The sequence below is a fragment of the Haliotis rufescens genome, unplaced genomic scaffold (assembly GCF_023055435.1).
Source record: "Haliotis rufescens isolate VD_foot unplaced genomic scaffold, xgHalRufe1.0.p SCAF_113, whole genome shotgun sequence".
NCBI lineage: Eukaryota > Metazoa > Mollusca > Gastropoda > Lepetellida > Haliotidae > Haliotis > Haliotis rufescens.
The window spans coordinates 430654-451257 of record NW_025963795.1 but is presented as its reverse complement, the minus strand read 5'-3'; the positions used below and the strand labels follow the sequence as shown (position 1 = coordinate 451257).

Below are 20604 nucleotides of genomic sequence, written 5' to 3'. Positions count from 1 at the left end.
ACCCTGCGTTGACTATGGTATACTTGTAATTTACATGTACCAACCGTGTTTACCCGAGATATACCGACTGTGATGACCATGATATACTCATGATATACCCCGCGTTGACTATGGTATACTTGTAATTTACATGTACCAACCCTGTTTACCAGAGATATACCGACTGTGATGACCATGATATACTCATGATAGACCCTGCGTTGACTATGGTATACTTGTAATTTACATGTACCAACCGTGTTTACCAGAGATATACCGACTGTGATGACCATGATATACTCATGATATACCCCGCGTTGACTATGGTATACTTGTAATTTACATGTACCAACCGTGTTTACCAGAGATATACCGACTGTGATGACCATGATATACTCATGATATACCCTGCGTTGACTATGGTATACTTGTAATTTACATGTACCAACCGTGTTTACCCGAGATATACCGACTGTGATGACCATGATATACTCACGCTCTGTCCTTGTGTTGCAGACATCAGCAGTGTGCCAGGAGTGGTCCCTATCACACAGGACACGCCCAACTGGAAGCGAGAGATGGTAGAAAAGAAGAACAGAGAGAAGATAGAGGAATATGTTGTACGTAGAAGCTCATGTTGGATGTGTGTTGGAGATAGCGAGTGGGGGCTTGCTCAACTGGTGTAACTCGAGACCCTGGAGTGAATGTCCCAAACTGTCATCCATACTTTACCAGTCTGTTAAAGGTCAAGGTCAGACTACTATGTGAGGAACAGTCGTGTCAATGAATGAGGGCTGATCTGATTGATGTTATGTAACACATGCTGGGGGCTGATCTGATTGATGTTATGTAACACATGTTGGGGGCTGAACATGGAACAGGGAAATAGTTTGACCTGCCACAATTACACACAATGGAAATAGTGAAGAGCCTCTTGAAAAAGCCCCTGCTATCATAAATGTTCTGCAACACAAAGGATGTGCACATTGCTCCTGCAGCAAACTCCTCGACTATATTTTGAAATGTAGTCTTAGTTCGCCTTCATGATCAGGAAACGCTCTGACAGTGAAAGTCGGTGAATAACAGGCAGTAATGTACTACAAGACTTATGGTCGTCAGCTCATTTACCACTATAAGGTTTCAAAATAGAAACCACATGAACCAAACAGCTGCGGGGACTTAGATTTATTCCATTTGATGTTTCTTGCAGGATTCAGAACGGGTTCAGATCAAACATTTCAGGGTGCAATGAATTTCCGAAGGAGGGAGGTTGAGTTTGTTTGTTTGTGTTGCAGAGGAAGATCCTGCGGGAGAGGGAGGAGCAGGCCAAGTGGAAGGACGTCCCAGAGTGGAAGAGGAAGATCCTCATGAAGAAGTCCCAGGAGGTAATGTCTGAGTTCCCCACAGCTCCCACCACTGTATCCTGAGTTCAACACACTCTGTATATTACAAAACTCCCGACTGTGAATAGGTGGCCACAACCATGCTTGGAGTTGACCTTGCAGCCGAATGACCGTTATGTTTAAAAACAAGTGACGACTGTCGTGATGCCGAATACACTTACCACTGATAAATTACTGTTCTTTGCTTGTCAATTTGAATTTCTGTTTCATTGAAACTATCGTGTTATTGATATAGTTAGAATGTAAGGGAGAAGATGGTTGATTTTCCGTTAGTCTGCAATCTCGAACCAATCTGATTATTAAAACAACAAAGTAAATTCATCTGGAAAACATGGTCAGTCGTAAACCTTTTCAAAATGAAATATGATGGCATTCCCAAAGACATAAACAAAAGTATAAACTTTACTACATATGGGGTTACAGGGCAAATTTCAAGATTCTTGTAATGGCCGCGCCCACACTGGTTTGCAGCGAAGTTACCGAGAGTGTAACAAAGGTGTCACGCGCTGGGAAGGACCTTGCGCCAGAAACCTATGATTGTGGGTTCGAATCCTGGTTTGCCCCAATTACGTTTCTAGGTTTGTCAGCACCATACCATGCTCTTTGGTTTCACCAAAGTGGTAAACGTCCAAGGCCTGTATTACTTCGGGCTTTCCTCCCACATTAAGTTGACACGCCGTGATATAACTGGAATATTGTTAAAAGCGGCGTGAAACCCATCTCACTCACTCACTGTATACTCTATATACTGATGGGAGGAGATAAGGGAACATGTCCAGAGGGTAGTTTGCTTCATGTTGCCTTTCTTATTTCCATCAGTATATAGCCATAGGTCATTGGTAGACAGGCACATTGCTGTGGAAAGTCTGAAATGTTCTACTCATCTCTTTGATGCTGTAGACAAGAAGCAGTTAACAATGTTGTACATGTTTCGTATAGTTGTAACTCAATAAACCTGAGTCTCGTCTACATGCACTACTCTACCACTGGTGCTTTGTGGTGACATTTACTCACTCACTCTACAGGACCAACTTGCAGCTGTAATGTTATGTTGACAATGATTTTAAATACCTGTCACTTACTCTCACTCACTCTCACTTTCTCCTCCTACAGGAACAGGATGCAGCTCTGGCCAAGGATGTTCCAGAGGAGCCTAAAGTAGTTGTAGGGAAGAAAGCCCCACAGATTGAGCGCCCCTCCAACACTGACTGTGGTGTCCCCAAGACAAACGCCAACATTACCCCTGCTGCCATGGCGATGGACCCTGCAGAACTGGAGAGCATGCCGCCATGGAAACGAGAGCTCTTGTTCAAGAGAGAGAAAGTACCAATGACATTTTTCAACGAATTTAATCCTGACGATGAAGAGGAAGCACCTCCGAGTTGATTGGTTAAAAATGTGATATTTTTTTCTGCTGATCATTTTCTCGGAAACAAGACGAAAAGTGAACAAAATTACTGAGGTGTTTCTGTGTCTTCTACTGGAGCAGAACAGGGTTCCAGGCGACACAGATGTGACGCGCGACACACGTGTCAGCAACACAGACATTTGTGTCAATGCGACCTTCACGACAAGGTCACTCATTGTATCATGTACATGTAGCTGTGTCCGTCAATGTTGTGTCTTGGATGTGTGTCGGCTATGTCTTGGTCAAGGTCAAGGTCAGTGAAGGCTATTGTTCTTGTTGGATGACCTCTGTGACCTCTAGGACTGGCAAAGACCTGAATGACTGTATATTTATAACCAATCCCGCAGCATTTTGCATATTATTGTTGTGTGTTGCTTAGCAACAGCTACAGAATCTGCCAATCAAAATTCTTTTGTATGCATTTATAACATATTTATGAATCAAACAAACAAACACAGTGTTTAGAGAAAGACTGATATACTTAATTCCTGCTAGGTGCAACAAAATCTATGCAGTTTATTTCCATGTTTGATTCAGATTACAAGCACCTCTGTCTGTGCCACATGGGTCATCTCTCCGTGGTGCGCTGTGGAGGTACTGCTGTCTGCAGTGTCAAGCATAATACTGGTTTGTCAGATGGATTTTGAAAAATAAATAAAATCAGGGAATTCCGGCACAGCCTCACCTATGTGCCAACACCAGAACAACACCCCCAGTGACACACCGCAAGACAGTGTCGGATGTCACCAGTGTCAGACATCACCAGTGACACACACCGCAAGACAGTGTCAGACATCACCAGTGTCAGACATCACCAGTGTCAGACATCACCAGTGTCAGACATCACCAGTGACACACACCGCAAGACAGTGTAGGACATCACCAGTGTCAGACATCACCAGTGTCAGACATTACCAGTGTCAGACATCACAAGTGACACACACCGCAAGACAGTGTAGGACATCACCAGTGTTGTACAAGACAGTTTTCTCCATCGCGGGTGTTTTACAAAACCAGACAGTGTCGGACTTCTTCTAGCCAGTAGGTGGACGCCACTAGTTGCTTCCAGCTGAAGTGTCTGTGACGTTGTCAGGGAAGAGTCTCTATGTCAGCCTGTGTACTGGTCTGTTGTACATGGGTATTTGTCACTCTACATTTTATATGGATGTTTTTTTACATGAATGTAATGATTACCAGCAAGTGAACTTGTCAAATGTGTAGAAGTTGTTGGTGTTAGAGAGAAAGGTCTTCCAATGGATTGACTAACACAGGGTCTGTCTGCATAACACTGACCTCTGTCTCACCCTTGTGGGAGATTGAGTCTACATAACACTGACCTCTGTTTCACCCTTGTGGGAGATTGAGTCTACATAACACTGACCTCTGTCTCACCCTTGTGGGTTAAGACTTACCTCTGTCTAACCCTTGTGAGAGATTGAGTCTGCATAACACTGACCTCTGTTTCACCATTGTGGGAGATTGAGTCTACATAACACTGACCTCTGTTTCACCCTTGTGGGAGATTGAGTCTACATAACACTGACCTCTGTCTCACCCTTGTGGGTTAAGACTTACCTCTGTCTAACCCTTGTGAGAGATTGAGTCTGCATAACACTGACCTCTGTTTCACCATTGTGGGAGATTGTGTCTACATAACACTGACCTCTGTCTCACCCTGGTGGGTTAAGACTTACCTCTGTCTCCCCCTTGTGAGAGATTGAGTCTGCATATGTCTTGCCAAAGCCTGTTGTGGGAATGTCTGTGAGTCTACTCAGTTAAACAGGGAAGTCTGATATTATGTGTTTATGAAACTAGCAGCGATGTTCCTGTTATTTCCCTGTTCCCCTGTTCCTTGTCCAGTCATCAGAGAGCCTGAGCACAATGCAATGGGTGAAATATCTTCCTGTTACCGACAACAATGGTGGATCAAGGCAGGTTTGTCCCTATACATGTTGCCCCCCCTACCCCCCCAGCCCACCACCACACACACACCATCTATCGTTAGATTGTATTATTGAAACCTCCCAGCCCACCATTAGACACACACCATCTATTGTTAGATTGTATTATTGAAACCTCCCAGCCCACCATTAGACACACACCATCTATTGTTAGATTGTATTATTGAAACCTCCCAGCGAACCATTAGACACACACCATCTATTGTTAGATTGTATTATTGAAACCTCCCAGCGAACCATTAGACACACACCATCTATTGTTAGATTGTATTATTGAAACCCTCTCAGCCCACCATTAGACACACACCACCTATTGTTAGAATCTCACTATCAGAGAATTTATGTCTTCCAGTGAACATTATTGGTAATTCAGTCATGATGTGTGTACGCTGTGTTGTGTAGACAGGCCCACACAACTTGCTGTCATATAGCTGGAATATTGCTTAGTGCGGTATTAAACAACAAATAAAACACATAGCTTAACCGGCCCACACATTACTTACACACTGTGTTGTGCAAACCGGCCCACACGTGACTAACTGTATTGTGCAGACCGGCCCACACATGACTTACACACTGTATTGTGCAGACTGGCCCACACATGACTTACACACCGTGTTGTGCAGACCGGCCCACACATGACTTACACACTGTGTTGTGCAGACCGGCCCACACATGACTTACACACTGTGTTGTGCAGACTGGCCCACACATGACTTACACACTGTTGTGCAGACCTGCCCACACATGACTTACACACTGTGTTGTGCAGACCGGCCCACACATGACTTACACGCTGTGTTGTGCAGACCGGCCCACACATGACTTACACACTGTTGTGCAGACCGGCCCACACATGACTTACACGCTGTGTTGTGCAGACCGGCCCACACATGACTTACACACTGTTGTGCAGACCGGCCCACACATGACTTACACACTGTGTTGTGCAGACAGGCCCACACATGACTTACACACTGTGTTGTGCAGACTGGCCCACACATGACTTACACACTGTGTTGTGCAGACCGGCCCACACATGACTTACACACTGTGTTGTGCAGACCTGCCCACACATGACTTACACACTGTGTTGTGCAGACCTGCCCACACATGACTTACTCAATATATGTCCCATTTGATGTAGTGGAATGGATTTTGTAATGCAGTATTTTGTTGTGGTAAATCTCCGTGACAGATTCAAGTAGAACTATCTTTTACATACACCTGTATTTTGGATACTTTATGACATATTTATTGCTTTTATCTGCAGCTATGCACGGAGTGGCTCTCTATTCAGAGATAGATGTCCTGTGCTTGGTACTCCCGGATGTAGACTCCATCGGGTACATCCCAGTTTAAACAAACCTAATGTAGATATGTACTGGCACAGGAGCGTTAACCCTGGCCTCCTTTCAGACTCATTAGATATGCATGTTCGTCATTTAGTTTAATTTTTGGGTTGTTTGTAACTTGAATGACAAAATCAAGATTTGAACTTCACAGCGGTAAGCATTTGTTGCAGTTTAGTTTGTGTTCAAGTTTTACTCAAAAATTAATTTTGTATAACATTTATTGTTCATTTGTAGCAGATTATCTTAAATATTTGGTGCTGAACCATTGAGTATTGACAATCATAACCGCTCAAAGCCTGCTTTATGTATCACAGTTGTGTGGTGGACAGGATTCAGTAAGTCCTGGCTCCTGCTGATGTATGGGGAACTACTCTGACTCAGTATCTTCATGGGCCTTATTCCTCATGGTGACCCCAGCTCTACAGCTCTCTGTGATTCACGAAACTCAATGGCTATAGCTCTACAGCTCTCTGTGATTCACGAGATTCAATTGTTATAGCTCTACAGCTCTCTAGAGTCTGTGATTCACGAGATTCAATGGTTATAGCTCTACAGCTCTCTAGTGTCTGTGATTCACGAGATTCAATTGTTATAGCTCTATGACTATCTGGAGTCTGTGATTCACGATATTCTATTGTTATAGCTCTATGACTATCTGGAGTCTGTGATTCACGATATTCTATTGTTATAGCTCTATGACTATCTGGAGTCTGTGATTCACGATATTCTATTGTTATAGCTCTATGACTATCTGGAGTCTGTGATTCATGAGATTCATTCATCATAGTGCTCAGTTGACCTTGTGGAATGAGGTACTGTGACCTTGTTGACCTATGTGACAGTCAAGGTCAGTGTCACAAGGAAATACTGGTAGAGATTTTCCCGGAAGTTTGCTGCTAAGAGTTTTATGAAGGATGCAGTCATGTCTTGCTTTGACAGCAGCTGCATGCTACACCCATCTATGTTTACAGTATTTGCTCTACCCCCAACAGTATTGTACATCACCATCAGTATTGACCAGCCGGGCTCACAGATTCACCAGCCATGTTTAGGCTTCCAGTTCCGACACAATGAAATCCAACTAAACACAGCTGCCATCCAGCACCAGCTCTGACTCGGTGAAATCCAACTAGAACACAGCTGCCATCTAGCACCAGCTCCGACTCGGTGCATGACAGACTGAGTCAACTCCCAGAACATACTGAACCCTTCTCATGTATGTAGGATGGCCATCAGGTTGTTAATGCTTGCAAAGAAGGTAGTTTGTTGGTTTTTCAAAGTCACATTATCTACGGTTTCTATTTCATGGGAGGTCAAATATACTCATACTGATTTTGTAAACAACTATTTATTGGATGTATACTTGTGACAGCTTTTGATGCAAACCTGCTGTATACTTAACACCCTACATCAGCCTGACTGACCTTGACCTAGTGACCTTGGAAATAGAGAGCAGACTTTACGTAACTGAAATGTGCTTTGACACAAACATTTGACGGAGTTCGTGGATTGTTCCTTGAAATTTCTTGTTTTAATGATAATCATAAAGTGCTCATCAAGGTCAAGGTCATTTATCAATGTCACTTCTGTGGCAGCAGGCTCCCAATATGCTCTAACACAGTGGAGCTCGGCCCCCATCAATCTCATCCGTACATGCAAGTGTGCCAACCGATTCAACCACCGATGCCCTCTTTTGTTCCACCCAAACTTTGTTTTACTGATGTAGGCCTCCCCTGCATGCTTCGTTGTATGACTTGCTGCCCCGCGTAGACCACCTTGCAATGAGAACCGGTTTGATTGGGTTCGTATATTTACACATTACACCTGTCTGTAGATATTTTCCTGAAATGCTCAGATTTTCAGAACTTTAGTATTTTCCAGCCTTTACCTGTTCTTATTTGTAGATATATTTTTTGTGTTTTATGTACAGAATTGTCACTTACTGGTCATGAAAATAAACATTTTCATCCACATCTTGTGTAGAGTGGTTCGTTATTGGTTGTGACACAGCTCACCTTTACATCTGAAAACATTCATGCATCAGTTGTTCTAAATACCTATCTTAACTACTCTTTTACACACACCAATATACTTTTTACATAGCACCACACATGTGTTTCTGATTAATTTCTGGAAATTTGACAGACATTTCAGTAAAAAGTTTACAATAGGTACCTTTTAGAATGATGTAATGAGACAAAATTTATATGAGTAAATGTCCAAGACACATTGACACAGACCTCTCACCATGCTTCATGATCTCATAGTGAACACAAAGTCCAACAGATAGGCACTGAAACCTTCTATGATAATGAACATGGGAACAAGGGCTATTCACTGGAGTTGATCAACATTTATTCCTGGATATTGAAGGGATATCATATGCATGGATATCTGCCTAACAGAACTCCCCTCCACTCCCCTCACAGGAGTATCTGCCTTACAGAACTCCCCTCCCCTCACAGGAATATCTGCCTAACAGAACTCCCCTCCACTCCCCTCACAAATATATCTGCCTTACAGAACTCCCCTCCCCTCCAATCACAGGGATATCTGCCTGACAGAACTCCCCTCCCCTCCAATCACAGGGATATCTGCCTGACAGAACTCCCCTCTCCTCCCCTCACAGGGATATCTGCCTAACAGAACTCCTCTCTGCTCCCCTCACAGGGATATTTTCCTAACAGAACTCCCCTCCCCTCCAATCACAGGGATATCTGCCTTACAGAACTCCCCTCCCCTCCAATCACAGGGATATCTGCCTGACAGAACTCCCCTCCACTCCCCTCACAAGAATATCTGCCTAACAGAACTCCCCTCCCCTCGAATCACAGGGATATCTGCCTTACAGAACTCCCCTCCCCTCCAATCACAGGGATATCTGCCTGACAGAACTCCCCTCCACTCCAACCACAGGGATATCTGCCTGACAGAGCTCCCCTCCACTCCCCTCACAGGGATATCTGCCTAACAGAACTCCCCTCCCCTCCAATCACAGGGATATCTGCCTTACAGAACTCCCCTCCCCTCCAATCACAGGGATATCTGCCTAACAGAACTCCCCTCCCCTCCCCTCCAATCACAGGGATATCTGCCTTACAGAACTCCCCTCCCCTTCAATCACAGGGATATCCGCCTAACAGAACTCCCCTCCCCTCCCCTCCAATCACAGGGATATCTGCCTAACAGAACTCCTCTCTGCTCCCCTCACAGGGATATTTTCCTAACAGAACTCCCCTCCCCTCCAATCACAGGGATATCTGCCTTACAGAACTCCCCTCCCCTCCAATCACAGGGATATCTGCCTTACAGAGCTCCCCTCCCCTCCAATCACAGGGTTATCGACCTAACAGAGCTCCCCTCCCCTCCAATCACAGGGATATCTGCCTGACAGAACTCCCCTCCCCTCAAATCACAGGGATATCTGCCTGACAGAACTCCCCTCCACTCCAATCACAGGGATATCTGCCTTACAGAACTCCCCTCCCCTCCAATCACAGGGATCTCTGCCTGACAGAACTCCCCTCCACTCCAATCACAGGGATATCTGCCTGACAGGACTCCCCTCTCCTCCCCTCACAGGGATATCTGCCTAACAGAACTCCCCTCCCCTCCAATCACTGGGATATCTGCCTGACAGAACTCCCCTTTCCTCCAATCACAGGGATATCTGCCTTACAGAACTCCCCTCCACTCCCCTCACAGGGATATCTGCCTAACAGAGCTCCCCTCCACTCCCCTCACAGGGATATCTGCCTAACAGAGCTCCCCTCTCCTCCCCTCACAGGGATATCTGCCTAACAGAACTACCCTCTCCTCCCCTCACAGGGATATCTGCCTAACAGAACTCCTCTCTGCTCCCCTCACAGGGATATTTTCCTAACAGAACTCCCCTCCCCTCCAATCACAGGGATATCTGCCTTACAGAACTCCCCTCCCCTCCAATCACAGGGATATCTGCCTGACAGAACTCCCCTCCACTCCCCTCACAAGAATATCTGCCTAACAGAACTCCCCTCCCCTCGAATCACAGGGATATCTGCCTTACAGAACTCCCCTCCCCTCCAATCACAGGGATATCTGCCTGACAGAACTCCCCTCCACTCCAACCACAGGGATATCTGCCGGACAGAGCTCCCCTCCACTCCCCTCACAGGGATATCTGCCTAACAGAACTCCCCTTTCCTCCAATCACAGGGATATCTGCCTAACAGAACTCCTCTCTGCTCCCCTCACAGGGATATTTTCCTAACAGAACTCCCCTCCCCTCCAATCACAGGGATAATTCTTGTGAATACCTCACCTCTATCACATCAGTGCCATAAATTCCTGTTTATGCTGAGAACCACACTATAAATTTTTATAAATTTTCAACAGACGTCCACTACACTGCCAATATATCCATAGTTGTGAGGGAAACCCTATCCCTTGCCAGAGGCGCCACTGCGCATGCGCAAGGCGGGAATCTAGTCACTTCTTTCCTGTGTGTCCTGATGACAACAAGGAAAATTTTTTTGTTGCACATCCGAACACGTGATTGCGTTCCACACTACAAGCATTAGATCATCTCAAGCTTCATAGATTACAAGCAAAGAGCAGTTCTACAAGCAGAACGGGGGTATAGAAGATCGGAGTCTCTAGTAAGTAATTAGTTAAGAAAGGTGTTGTGGGATGAGATCTTCATCTCATAAGCAGACACCTGTCTGTTCGGGCTGTGGACAACACCAAGCTCCGGGGGATCCTCACCCTAGATGTCTCGCATGCAAGAAAAGCAGCTGTACACAGAAGTCAAGGTGCAGTTATTGCGAGCATCTGTCAAAAGAAAAATTTGACAAGCTCTCCAAGGCATGGATCAAAAATCCCGATTTTAAGAAAGTCACTAGAGCATCTACATCAAGAAAACAAGTGATTAAGCCCGAGGCGGCAAAAATTAATCACGTGGGTGACAAGCGAGTGTCGCGCGAGGGCGCCATCTCACCTTATGAGGAGAAGAGATCACGTCGCTCATCCCACTCTCCCTATAATGTTGAGGAGCAGATGCATGTTACAGGTCAATCAGAAAGTACCTCTAACTTGCATCCGGCAACGTCTGGTACGGTCGATCGTCGAGTTTGGACAGAAACTAACGACTTTCACCCTCTGCCGCGTTCCCCCTTTAACGTAAATGAGTTCACGGAAAGAATAACAAATTCTATGTCTGTTATGATTGACACACGCATGCAATCTATGTCTCGAGAAATCTCAGATCTAAAAGAATCAGTTAATCAAACTCGGCTTGGCCAATCAGGGATCGATCACGAGAGTAAACAGAGATCTAAGGCTGAATATGGCAGTACACCCTCATACAGCAGACATGTAAAGCAAGGTTACGATGAATCAGACTATGAGGACAGTAGGAGAATTATACTAAGAGACCGAGAATCTCATAGATCTTCTCCCTACCACGCATACCATAGGGATCACCGTGAATCACGGTCTTCACACCGAAGTATGCATAGAAATACGCACCAATCACCGTCAAGCCACTATGATAGACGCACTGACAAAGCTCGTGCATATCAGGATAGTAATCCTAAGCGTGCACCCTCTCATACTGCCACACAGTCCTGTTATACGGGCGAAGAAAGCGAGGGAAATATGACATCACCATACAGTTATAGACCACGTGATTCTCGCACAGCTTGTCGTAAATTAGACGGCCGGGATTACGATACCCTCAGCCATACGACCCACTCCCAGCACAGCCAGAGTAGGGGGTGCCGATCTACACAGGAGCATTCAGGCTATGGGGACACTGCTATAGAGGAGGATTTTAGATCAAACAATTACTCCCTTAGAGACATCTTAGCAGAACTTTATGAACTAATGCCCACATTAAAACCAGATCAGGACTGTACACCCGTTAAACCCTTGATTGAACGTGCAGGATATGAGGGACCCGATAAAGGGACCGAACCATACCATACGCTTCCCCCTCCGTCATATTTGGATGACGTCATCAAGAAAATTGAAAATCAATTGAATTGTTCAGCGGGACCTAGTGCGAAACTGAGACCTGTATTTATAAAATCTGCTTACAAAACACATGATGATCCGTTCTCACTACAGCCTAGCATTGACGAAGATTACTTCGATCTGGTTAAGAAACCTAACCCCAATATGCGCATTGATATGTCCAAGATCAAGAGCTTAGATAGGGTCAATAGACAAATGATGAATACCAGTTCTTACATCAACTGGTTAGCAGCTGGTATTCGCCATGTCATACCACCGTGCAACCAGAGCGAAGATCTTACCTTAGACACTTCCACGGAGATGACTAGTCAGAAGACGGGATTTATCCACAGCTCGTTAGACCACATACTGAAGATGCAGGAAGACCTCCTATCAACTCAAGTATGGATGTCATCGCAGTTTTTGATCATGCAAAGAAGACACTTACTTCAGCAAGTTCATCATGTGATGCCAGACCCCTTAAAGAGATCCATGATGTCACAGCCCATTACGTCATCGCAGATTTTCAACGGTAGACTGAAGTCGGTGAAGGAAGCCATTATCTCTTCAACTAACCAGAGATTTCAGGAATCCACCATCTCATTAGCATCCAAGTTACAGAGACAACCGGCGGTTACTCGACCCCAGCGACGGAGTCCTGGACCCCGACGTGAACAGCCCAGCCGGGATTCTTTTCGAGCCTCTACACAGAGAAACAGATCGTATCAACCCAGGTACAAGAGCTCCAAAGTTGATCTTCCCACTTCACAGAAAGGACTTGGCAGAGGAAGAGGCAGTTCCCGTAGGGGCCCCCTCCGGAGATGACTTCACCATAAATCTACAGACCCATCCAGATCCTACCGACTTCGCCTGCCCTACGGACAACGATTTAGCATTACGGAAGACCAAGGACAAGTCTATTCCAAATCCAGTCGAACTAGCCAACCTTACAAACATCGACTCAAGACTTCCCAAGTTCAAATCTCATCCTATCCCAGGGCCTGTCGGGGGCCGTCTTATGCAGTACGCAGACAACTGGGAGACCATCACAGACGACTCATGGTTAATCGAAGTAATAAGAAGAGGCTACAAACTTCACTTCTTAAAACGACCAAAACTAGTCATTCATCCTACCGGACCCCGATTCCAGCTATCAGGACCCAAGCTCATCGCAGCAGAAGTGGCCATACAAGAATTACTCACAAAAGGAGCTATCAGCACCCTAGAGGAGTCAGACACCACCCTCGGATTCTACTCCCCAGTTTTTCTGGTACCGAAGAAGAATTCTTCACAGATGAGATTAATAATAGACCTAAAAACTCTGAACAAAGATTACCTGGAAAAACCACCCACATTTCAGATGGAATCTATAAAGAAGTTAAAGAATTCCCTAAGACAAGCAGATTGGATGATAAGCATAGATCTCCAAGACGCATATCTTCACGTCCCCATCCATCCAAGCCATCGTCGATACCTACGATTCGCTGTCAACGGTCAGAGATACCAGTTCAGAGTACTACCATTCGGCATTTCCATCGCCCCATGGTTATTCACCAGGATCACCAATCCCGTCATTGGGTTCGCCCATATGAAGCTCATAAGGCTGCACGGATATATAGACGATTTCCTATCGGTCGATCAGGACAAATCACAACTCAGTCTAAACACAGTGTGTCTCATCCAACTTCTCACACATTTAGGTTTCCTGGTTCACTCTCAAAAATCAGAGCTAGTACCCACACAGACCACAACACCTTTTCAAACTTTTACTTACGAGACATACAGACCGATCTAAATGGACTATACACTCTGGGGCCTTTGGTGGCCGCCCAGGTGATAGTTACCAAATAAAGTAACCTGTTCCCTCCCTCTTCCAGGAAAGGGAAAAGAGAGGGGGGGGGGGGGGGGGGGTGAAGATTTCAGAAGTACCTCAGGAACTCAGGGTAAGTTGTACTTTGTTACTGGACTGCGCTATTGAGTTAGTAAAACAGGGCAAATGTCAACACTGAAATCAGAGATCGAAGGATTAAGTGATATACGGTAATCTACATGATAGGAAGGTTAATGTATTACCACCGGAAGTGACGTCATAGGAGTCATCACACCGGAGAAACGTTAAGATACGTTAAATATCACTATCCAAAAAGGGCATAACGGTAAACCACGTCATAAGTGATACGGGAGAATAGTGACACCGGAAGTGACGTCACAGATGACGTCATCACCGGAAGTGACGTCACAGATGACGTCATCACAGGAAGCGACGTCACAAAAAGTCTAAGTATCACAAGGGAATATACATATACCCTTCACATGACACCTTGAAAATTATATACGTCTAAGTCTTGTAAGTAGACTATTAGACACATCCGTTTAAGACCCCTTTTGGCATATAATCCTTGGTTTTACCACTCCACTAGCCAAATATCTATGGGATGCTAGATACCAGAACCCACCGGTCCCTCTGGTGTATACTGGCACTGATGTGATAGAGGTGAGGTATTCACAAGAATTATCAAACAATAGTTATCATTGTGAATAATTCTAAGAATACCACCTCTATCACATCAGGAATTAATCCCTCCCACCTCCCCAAATATCTGCATCTAGTTGATGAGAGTATGGGTTGAAAGAAGTGACTAGATTCCCGCCTTGCGCATGCGCAGTGGCGCCTCTGGCAAGGGATAGGGTTTCCCTCACAACTATGGATATATTGGCAGTGTAGTGGACGTCTGTTGAAAATTTATAAAAATTTATAGTGTGGTTCTCAGCATAAACAGGAATTTATGGCACTGATGTGATAGAGGTGGTATTCTTAGAATTATTCACAATGATAACTATTGTTTGATATCTGCCTTACAGAACTCCCCTCCCCTCCAATCACAGGGATATCTGCCTAACAGAACTCCCCTCCCCTCCAATCACAGGGATATCTGCCTTACAGAACTCCCCTCCCCTTCAATCACAGGGATATCCGCCTAACAGAACTCTCCTCCCCTCCAATCTCAGGGATATCTGCCTAACAGAACTCCTCTCTGCTCCAATCACTGGGATATCTGCCTAACAGAACTCCCCTTTCCTCCAATCACAGGGATATCTGCCTTACAGAACTCCCCTCCCCTCCAATCACTGGGATATCTGCCTAACAGAACTCCCCTCCCCTCCAATCACTGGGATATCTGCCTGACAGAACTCCCCTTTCCTCCAATCACAGGGATATCTGCCTTACAGAACTCCCCTCCACTCCCCTCACAGGGATATCTGCCTAACAGAGCTCCCCTCCACTCCCCTCACAGGGATATCTGCCTAACAGAGCTCCCCTCTCCTCCCCTCACAGGGATATCTGCCTGACAGAACTACCCTCTCCTCCCCTCACAGGGATATCTTCCTAACAGAACTCCCCTCCACTCCCCTCACAAGAATATCTGCCTGACAGAACTCCCCTCCCCTCCCCTCACAGGGATATCTGCCTTACAGAACTCCCCTCTCTTCCCCTCACAGGGATATCTGCCTAACAGAACTCCCCTCCACTCCCCTCACAATCAAGTGTACCCCTCTGCACACTGCTAATTCTGCAATTTTCATCCAGAGTGCACCTCCACACACTGACAATTCTGCAGTTTTGACCTAGAGTGCACCTCCACACACTGATAATTCTGCAGTTTTGATCTAGAGTGGACCTCCACACACTGATAATTCTGCAGTTTTGATCTAGAGTGCACCTCCAAACCCTGATAATTCTGCAGTTTTGATCTAGTGTGCACCTCCACACACTGATAATTCTGCTGTTTTGATCTAGAGTGCACCTCCACACACTGATAATTCTGCACTTTTGATCTAGAGTGCACCTCCACACACTGATAATTCTGCAGTTTTGATCTAGTGTGCACCTCCACACACTGATAATTCTGCAGTTTTGATCTAGTGTGCCCCTCCGCACACTGATAATTCTGCAGTTTTATTCTAGAGTGCACATCCACACACTGTTAATTCAACTGTTTAAATCTAGAGTGCACCTTCACACACTGATGATTCTGCAGTTTTGATCTAGAGTGCAAATCCACACACTGTTAATTCAACTGTTTAAATCTAGAGTGCACCTTCACACACTGATGATTCTGCAGTTTTGATCTAGAGTGCACCTCCGCACACTGATAATTCTGCAGGTTTGATCTAGAGTGCATCTCAGCACACTGATAATTCTGCAGTTTTGATCTAGAGTGCACCTCCACACACTGATAATTCTGCACTTTTGATCTAGTGTGCACCTCCACACACAGATAATTCTGCTGTTTTGATCTAGAGTGCACCTTCACACACTGATAATTCTGCGGTTTTGATCAAGAGTGCACCTTCACACACTGATAATTCTGCAGTTTTGATCTAGAGTGCACCTCCACCCACTGATAATTCTGCAGTTTTGATCGAGAGTGCACCTCCACACACTGATAATTCTGCACTTTTGATCTAGAGTGCACCTCCACACACTGATAATTCTGCAGTTTTGATCTAGAGTGCATCTCCACACACTGATAATTCTGCAGTTTTGATCTAGAGTGCACCTCCACACCCTGATAATTCTGCACTTTTGATCTAGAGTGCACCTCCACACCCTGAAAATTCTGCTGTTTTATTCTAGAGTGCACATCCACACACTGTTAATTCAACTGTTTAAATCTAGAGTGCAACTTCACACACTGATGATTCTGCAGTTTTGATCTAGAGTGCACCTCCACACCCTAATAATTCTGCACTTTTGATCTAGAGTGCACCTCCACACCCTGATAATTCTAGTGTTTTATCTAGAGTACACCTCCACACAAAGATAATTCTGCAGTTTTGATCTAGAGTGCACCTCCACACCCTGATAATTCTGCACTTTTGATCTAGAGTGCACCTCCACACCCTGATAATTCTGCTGTTTTATCTAGAGTGCACCTCCACACACAGATAATTCTGCAGTTTTGATCTAGAGTGCACCTCCACACCCTGATAATTCTGCAGTTTTGATCTAGAGTGCACCTCCACACCCTGATAATTCTGCTGTTTTATCTAGAGTGCACCTCCACACACAGATAATTCTGCAGTTTTGATCTAGAGTGCACCTCCACACACAGATAATTCTGCAGTTTTGATCTAGAGTGCACCTCCACACCCTAATAATTCTGCACTTTTGATCTAGAGTGCACCTCCACACACTGATAATTCTGCTGTTTTATCTAGAGTGCACCTCCACACACAGATAATTCTGCACTTTTGATCTAGAGTGCATCTCCACACCCTGATAATTCTGCTGTTTTGATCTAGAGTGCACCTCCACACACAGATAATTCTGCAGTTTTGATCTAGAGTGCACCTCCACACCCTAATAATTCTGCACCTTTGATCTAGAGTGCACCTCCACACCCTGATAATTCTGCTGTTTTATCTAGAGTGCACCTCCACACACAGATAATTCTGCACTTTTGATCTAGAGTGCACCTCCACACCCTGATAATTCTGCTGTTTTGATCTAGAGTGCACCTCCACACACAGATAATTCTGCAGTTTTGATCTAGAGTGCACCTCCACACCCTAATAATTCTGCACTTTTGATCTAGAGTGCACCTCCACACACAGATAATTCTGCTGTTTTATCTAGAGTGCACCTCCACACACAGATAATTCTGCACTTTTGATCTAGAGTGCACCTCCACACCCTGATAATTCTGCTGTTTTGATCTAGAGTGCACCTTCACACACAGATAATTCTGCAGTTTTGATCTAGAGTGCACCTCCACACCCTGATAATTCTGCACTTTTGATCTAGAGTGCACCTCCACACCCTGAAAATTCTGCTGTTTTATTCTAGAGTGCACATCCACACACTGTTAATTCAACTGTTTAAATCTAGAGTGCAACTTCACACACTGATGATTCTGCAGTTTTGATCTAGAGTGCACCTCCACACCCTAATAATTCTGCACTTTTGATCTAGAGTGCACCTCCACACCCTGATAATTCTAGTGTTTTATCTAGAGTACACCTCCACACAAAGATAATTCTGCAGTTTTGATCTAGAGTGCACCTCCACACCCTGATAATTCTGCACTTTTGATCTAGAGTGCACCTCCACACCCTGATAATTCTGCTGTTTTATCTAGAGTGCACCTCCACACACAGATAATTCTGCAGTTTTGATCTAGAGTGCACCTCCACACCCTGATAATTCTGCAGTTTTGATCTAGAGTGCACCTCCACACCCTGATAATTCTGCTGTTTTATCTAGAGTGCACCTCCACACACAGATAATTCTGCAGTTTTGATCTAGAGTGCACCTCCACACACAGATAATTCTGCAGTTTTGATCTAGAGTGCACCTCCACACCCTAATAATTCTGCACTTTTGATCTAGAGTGCACCTCCACACACTGATAATTCTGCTGTTTTATCTAGAGTGCACCTCCACACACAGATAATTCTGCACTTTTGATCTAGAGTGCATCTCCACACCCTGATAATTCTGCTGTTTTGATCTAGAGTGCACCTCCACACACAGATAATTCTGCAGTTTTGATCTAGAGTGCACCTCCACACCCTAATAATTCTGCACCTTTGATCTAGAGTGCACCTCCACACCCTGATAATTCTGCTGTTTTATCTAGAGTGCACCTCCACACACAGATAATTCTGCACTTTTGATCTAGAGTGCACCTCCACACCCTGATAATTCTGCTGTTTTGATCTAGAGTGCACCTCCACACACAGATAATTCTGCAGTTTTGATCTAGAGTGCACCTCCACACCCTAATAATTCTGCACTTTTGATCTAGAGTGCACCTCCACACACAGATAATTCTGCTGTTTTATCTAGAGTGCACCTCCACACACAGATAATTCTGCACTTTTGATCTAGAGTGCACCTCCACACCCTGATAATTCTGCTGTTTTGATCTAGAGTGCACCTTCACACACAGATAATTCTGCAGTTTTGATCTAGAGTGCACCTCCACACACAGATAATTCTGCAGTTTTGATCTAGAGTGCACCTCCACACCCTAATAATTCTGCACTTTTGATCTAGAGTGCACCTCCACACCCTGATAATTCTGCTGTTTTATCTAGAGTGCACCTTCACACACTGATAATTCTGCAGTTTTGATCTAGAGTGCACCTTCACACACTGATAATTCTGCACTTTTGATCTAGAGTGCACCTCCACACCCTGATAATTCTGCTGTTTTGATCTAGAGTGCACCTTCACACACAGATAATTCTGCAGTTTTGATCTAGAGTGCACCTCCACACACAGATAATTCTGCAGTTTTGATCTAGAGTGCACCTCCACACCCTAATAATTCTGCACTTTTGATCTAGAGTGCACCTCCACACCCTGATAATTCTGCTGTTTTATCTAGAGTGCACCTCCACACACAGATAATTCTGCACTTTTGATCTAGAGTGCACCTCCACACCCTGATAATTCTGCTTTTTTGATCTAGAGTGCACCTTCACACACTGATAATTCTGCACTTTTGATCTAGAGTGCACCTCCACACCCTGATAATTCTGCTTTTTTGATCTAGAGTGCACCTTCACACACTGATAATTCTGCAGTTTTGATCAAGAGTGCACCTCCACACACTGATAATTCTGCAGTTTTGATCTAGAGTGCAACTCCACACACTGATAATTCTGCACTTTTGATCTAGAGTGCACCTCCACCCACTGATAAATCTGCAGTTTTGATCTAGAGCGCACCTTCACACACTGATAATTCTGCAGTTTTGATCTAGAGTGCACCTCCACACACTGATAATTCTGCAGTTTTCAACTAGAGAGCACCTTCACACACTGATAATTCTGGGGTTTTGATCTAGAGTGCATCTCAGCACACTGATAATTCTGCAGTTTTGATCTAGAGTGCACCTCCATACACTAATAATTCTGCAGTTTTGATCTTGAGTGCACCTCCATAGACTAATAATTCTGCAGTTTTGATCTAGAGTGCACCTCCACACACTGATTATTGTGCAGTTTTGATCTAGTGTGCACCTCCACACACTGATAATTCTGCAGTTTTGATCTAGTGTGCACCTCCGCACACTGATAATTCTGCAGTTTTATTCTAGAGTGCACCTTCACACACTGTTAATTCAACTGTTTAAATCTAGAGTGCAACTTCACACACTGATGATTCTGCAGTTTTGATCTAGAGTGCACCTCCACACCCTAATAATTGTGCACTTTTGATCTAGAGTGCACCTCCACACCCTGATAATTCTAGTGTTTTATCTAGAGTACACCTCCACAGAAAGATAATTCTGCAGTTTTGATCTAGAGTGCACCTCCACACCCTGATAATTCTGCACTTTTGATCTAGAGTGCACCTCCACACACTGATAATTCTGCTGTTTTATCTAGAGTGCACCTCCACACACAGATAATTCTGTAGTTAAGATCTAGAGTGCACCTCCACACCCTGATAATTCTGCACTTTTGATCTAGAGTGCACCTCCACACCC

The 20604-nt window shown here is 44.7% G+C and overlaps 1 protein-coding gene across 4 annotated transcripts in view; it reads left to right on the top strand.

The window, feature by feature from the left end:
* Positions 1–8079, top strand: part of LOC124124729 (unconventional myosin-XVI-like) — a 201040-nt gene extending 192961 nt beyond the window's left edge. For all 4 annotated transcript variants that reach the window (XM_046487972.2, XM_046487973.2, XM_046487971.2 and 1 more), the window contains 3 exons: positions 496–599; positions 1275–1364; positions 2496–8079. In XM_046487972.2, coding sequence (XP_046343928.1) covers positions 496–599; positions 1275–1364; positions 2496–2768 — 467 coding nt within the window. In that variant the 3' untranslated portion in view covers positions 2769–8079. The remainder of the gene's footprint in view (positions 1–495; positions 600–1274; positions 1365–2495) is intronic.
* Positions 8080–20604: the final 12525 nt, after the last annotated feature.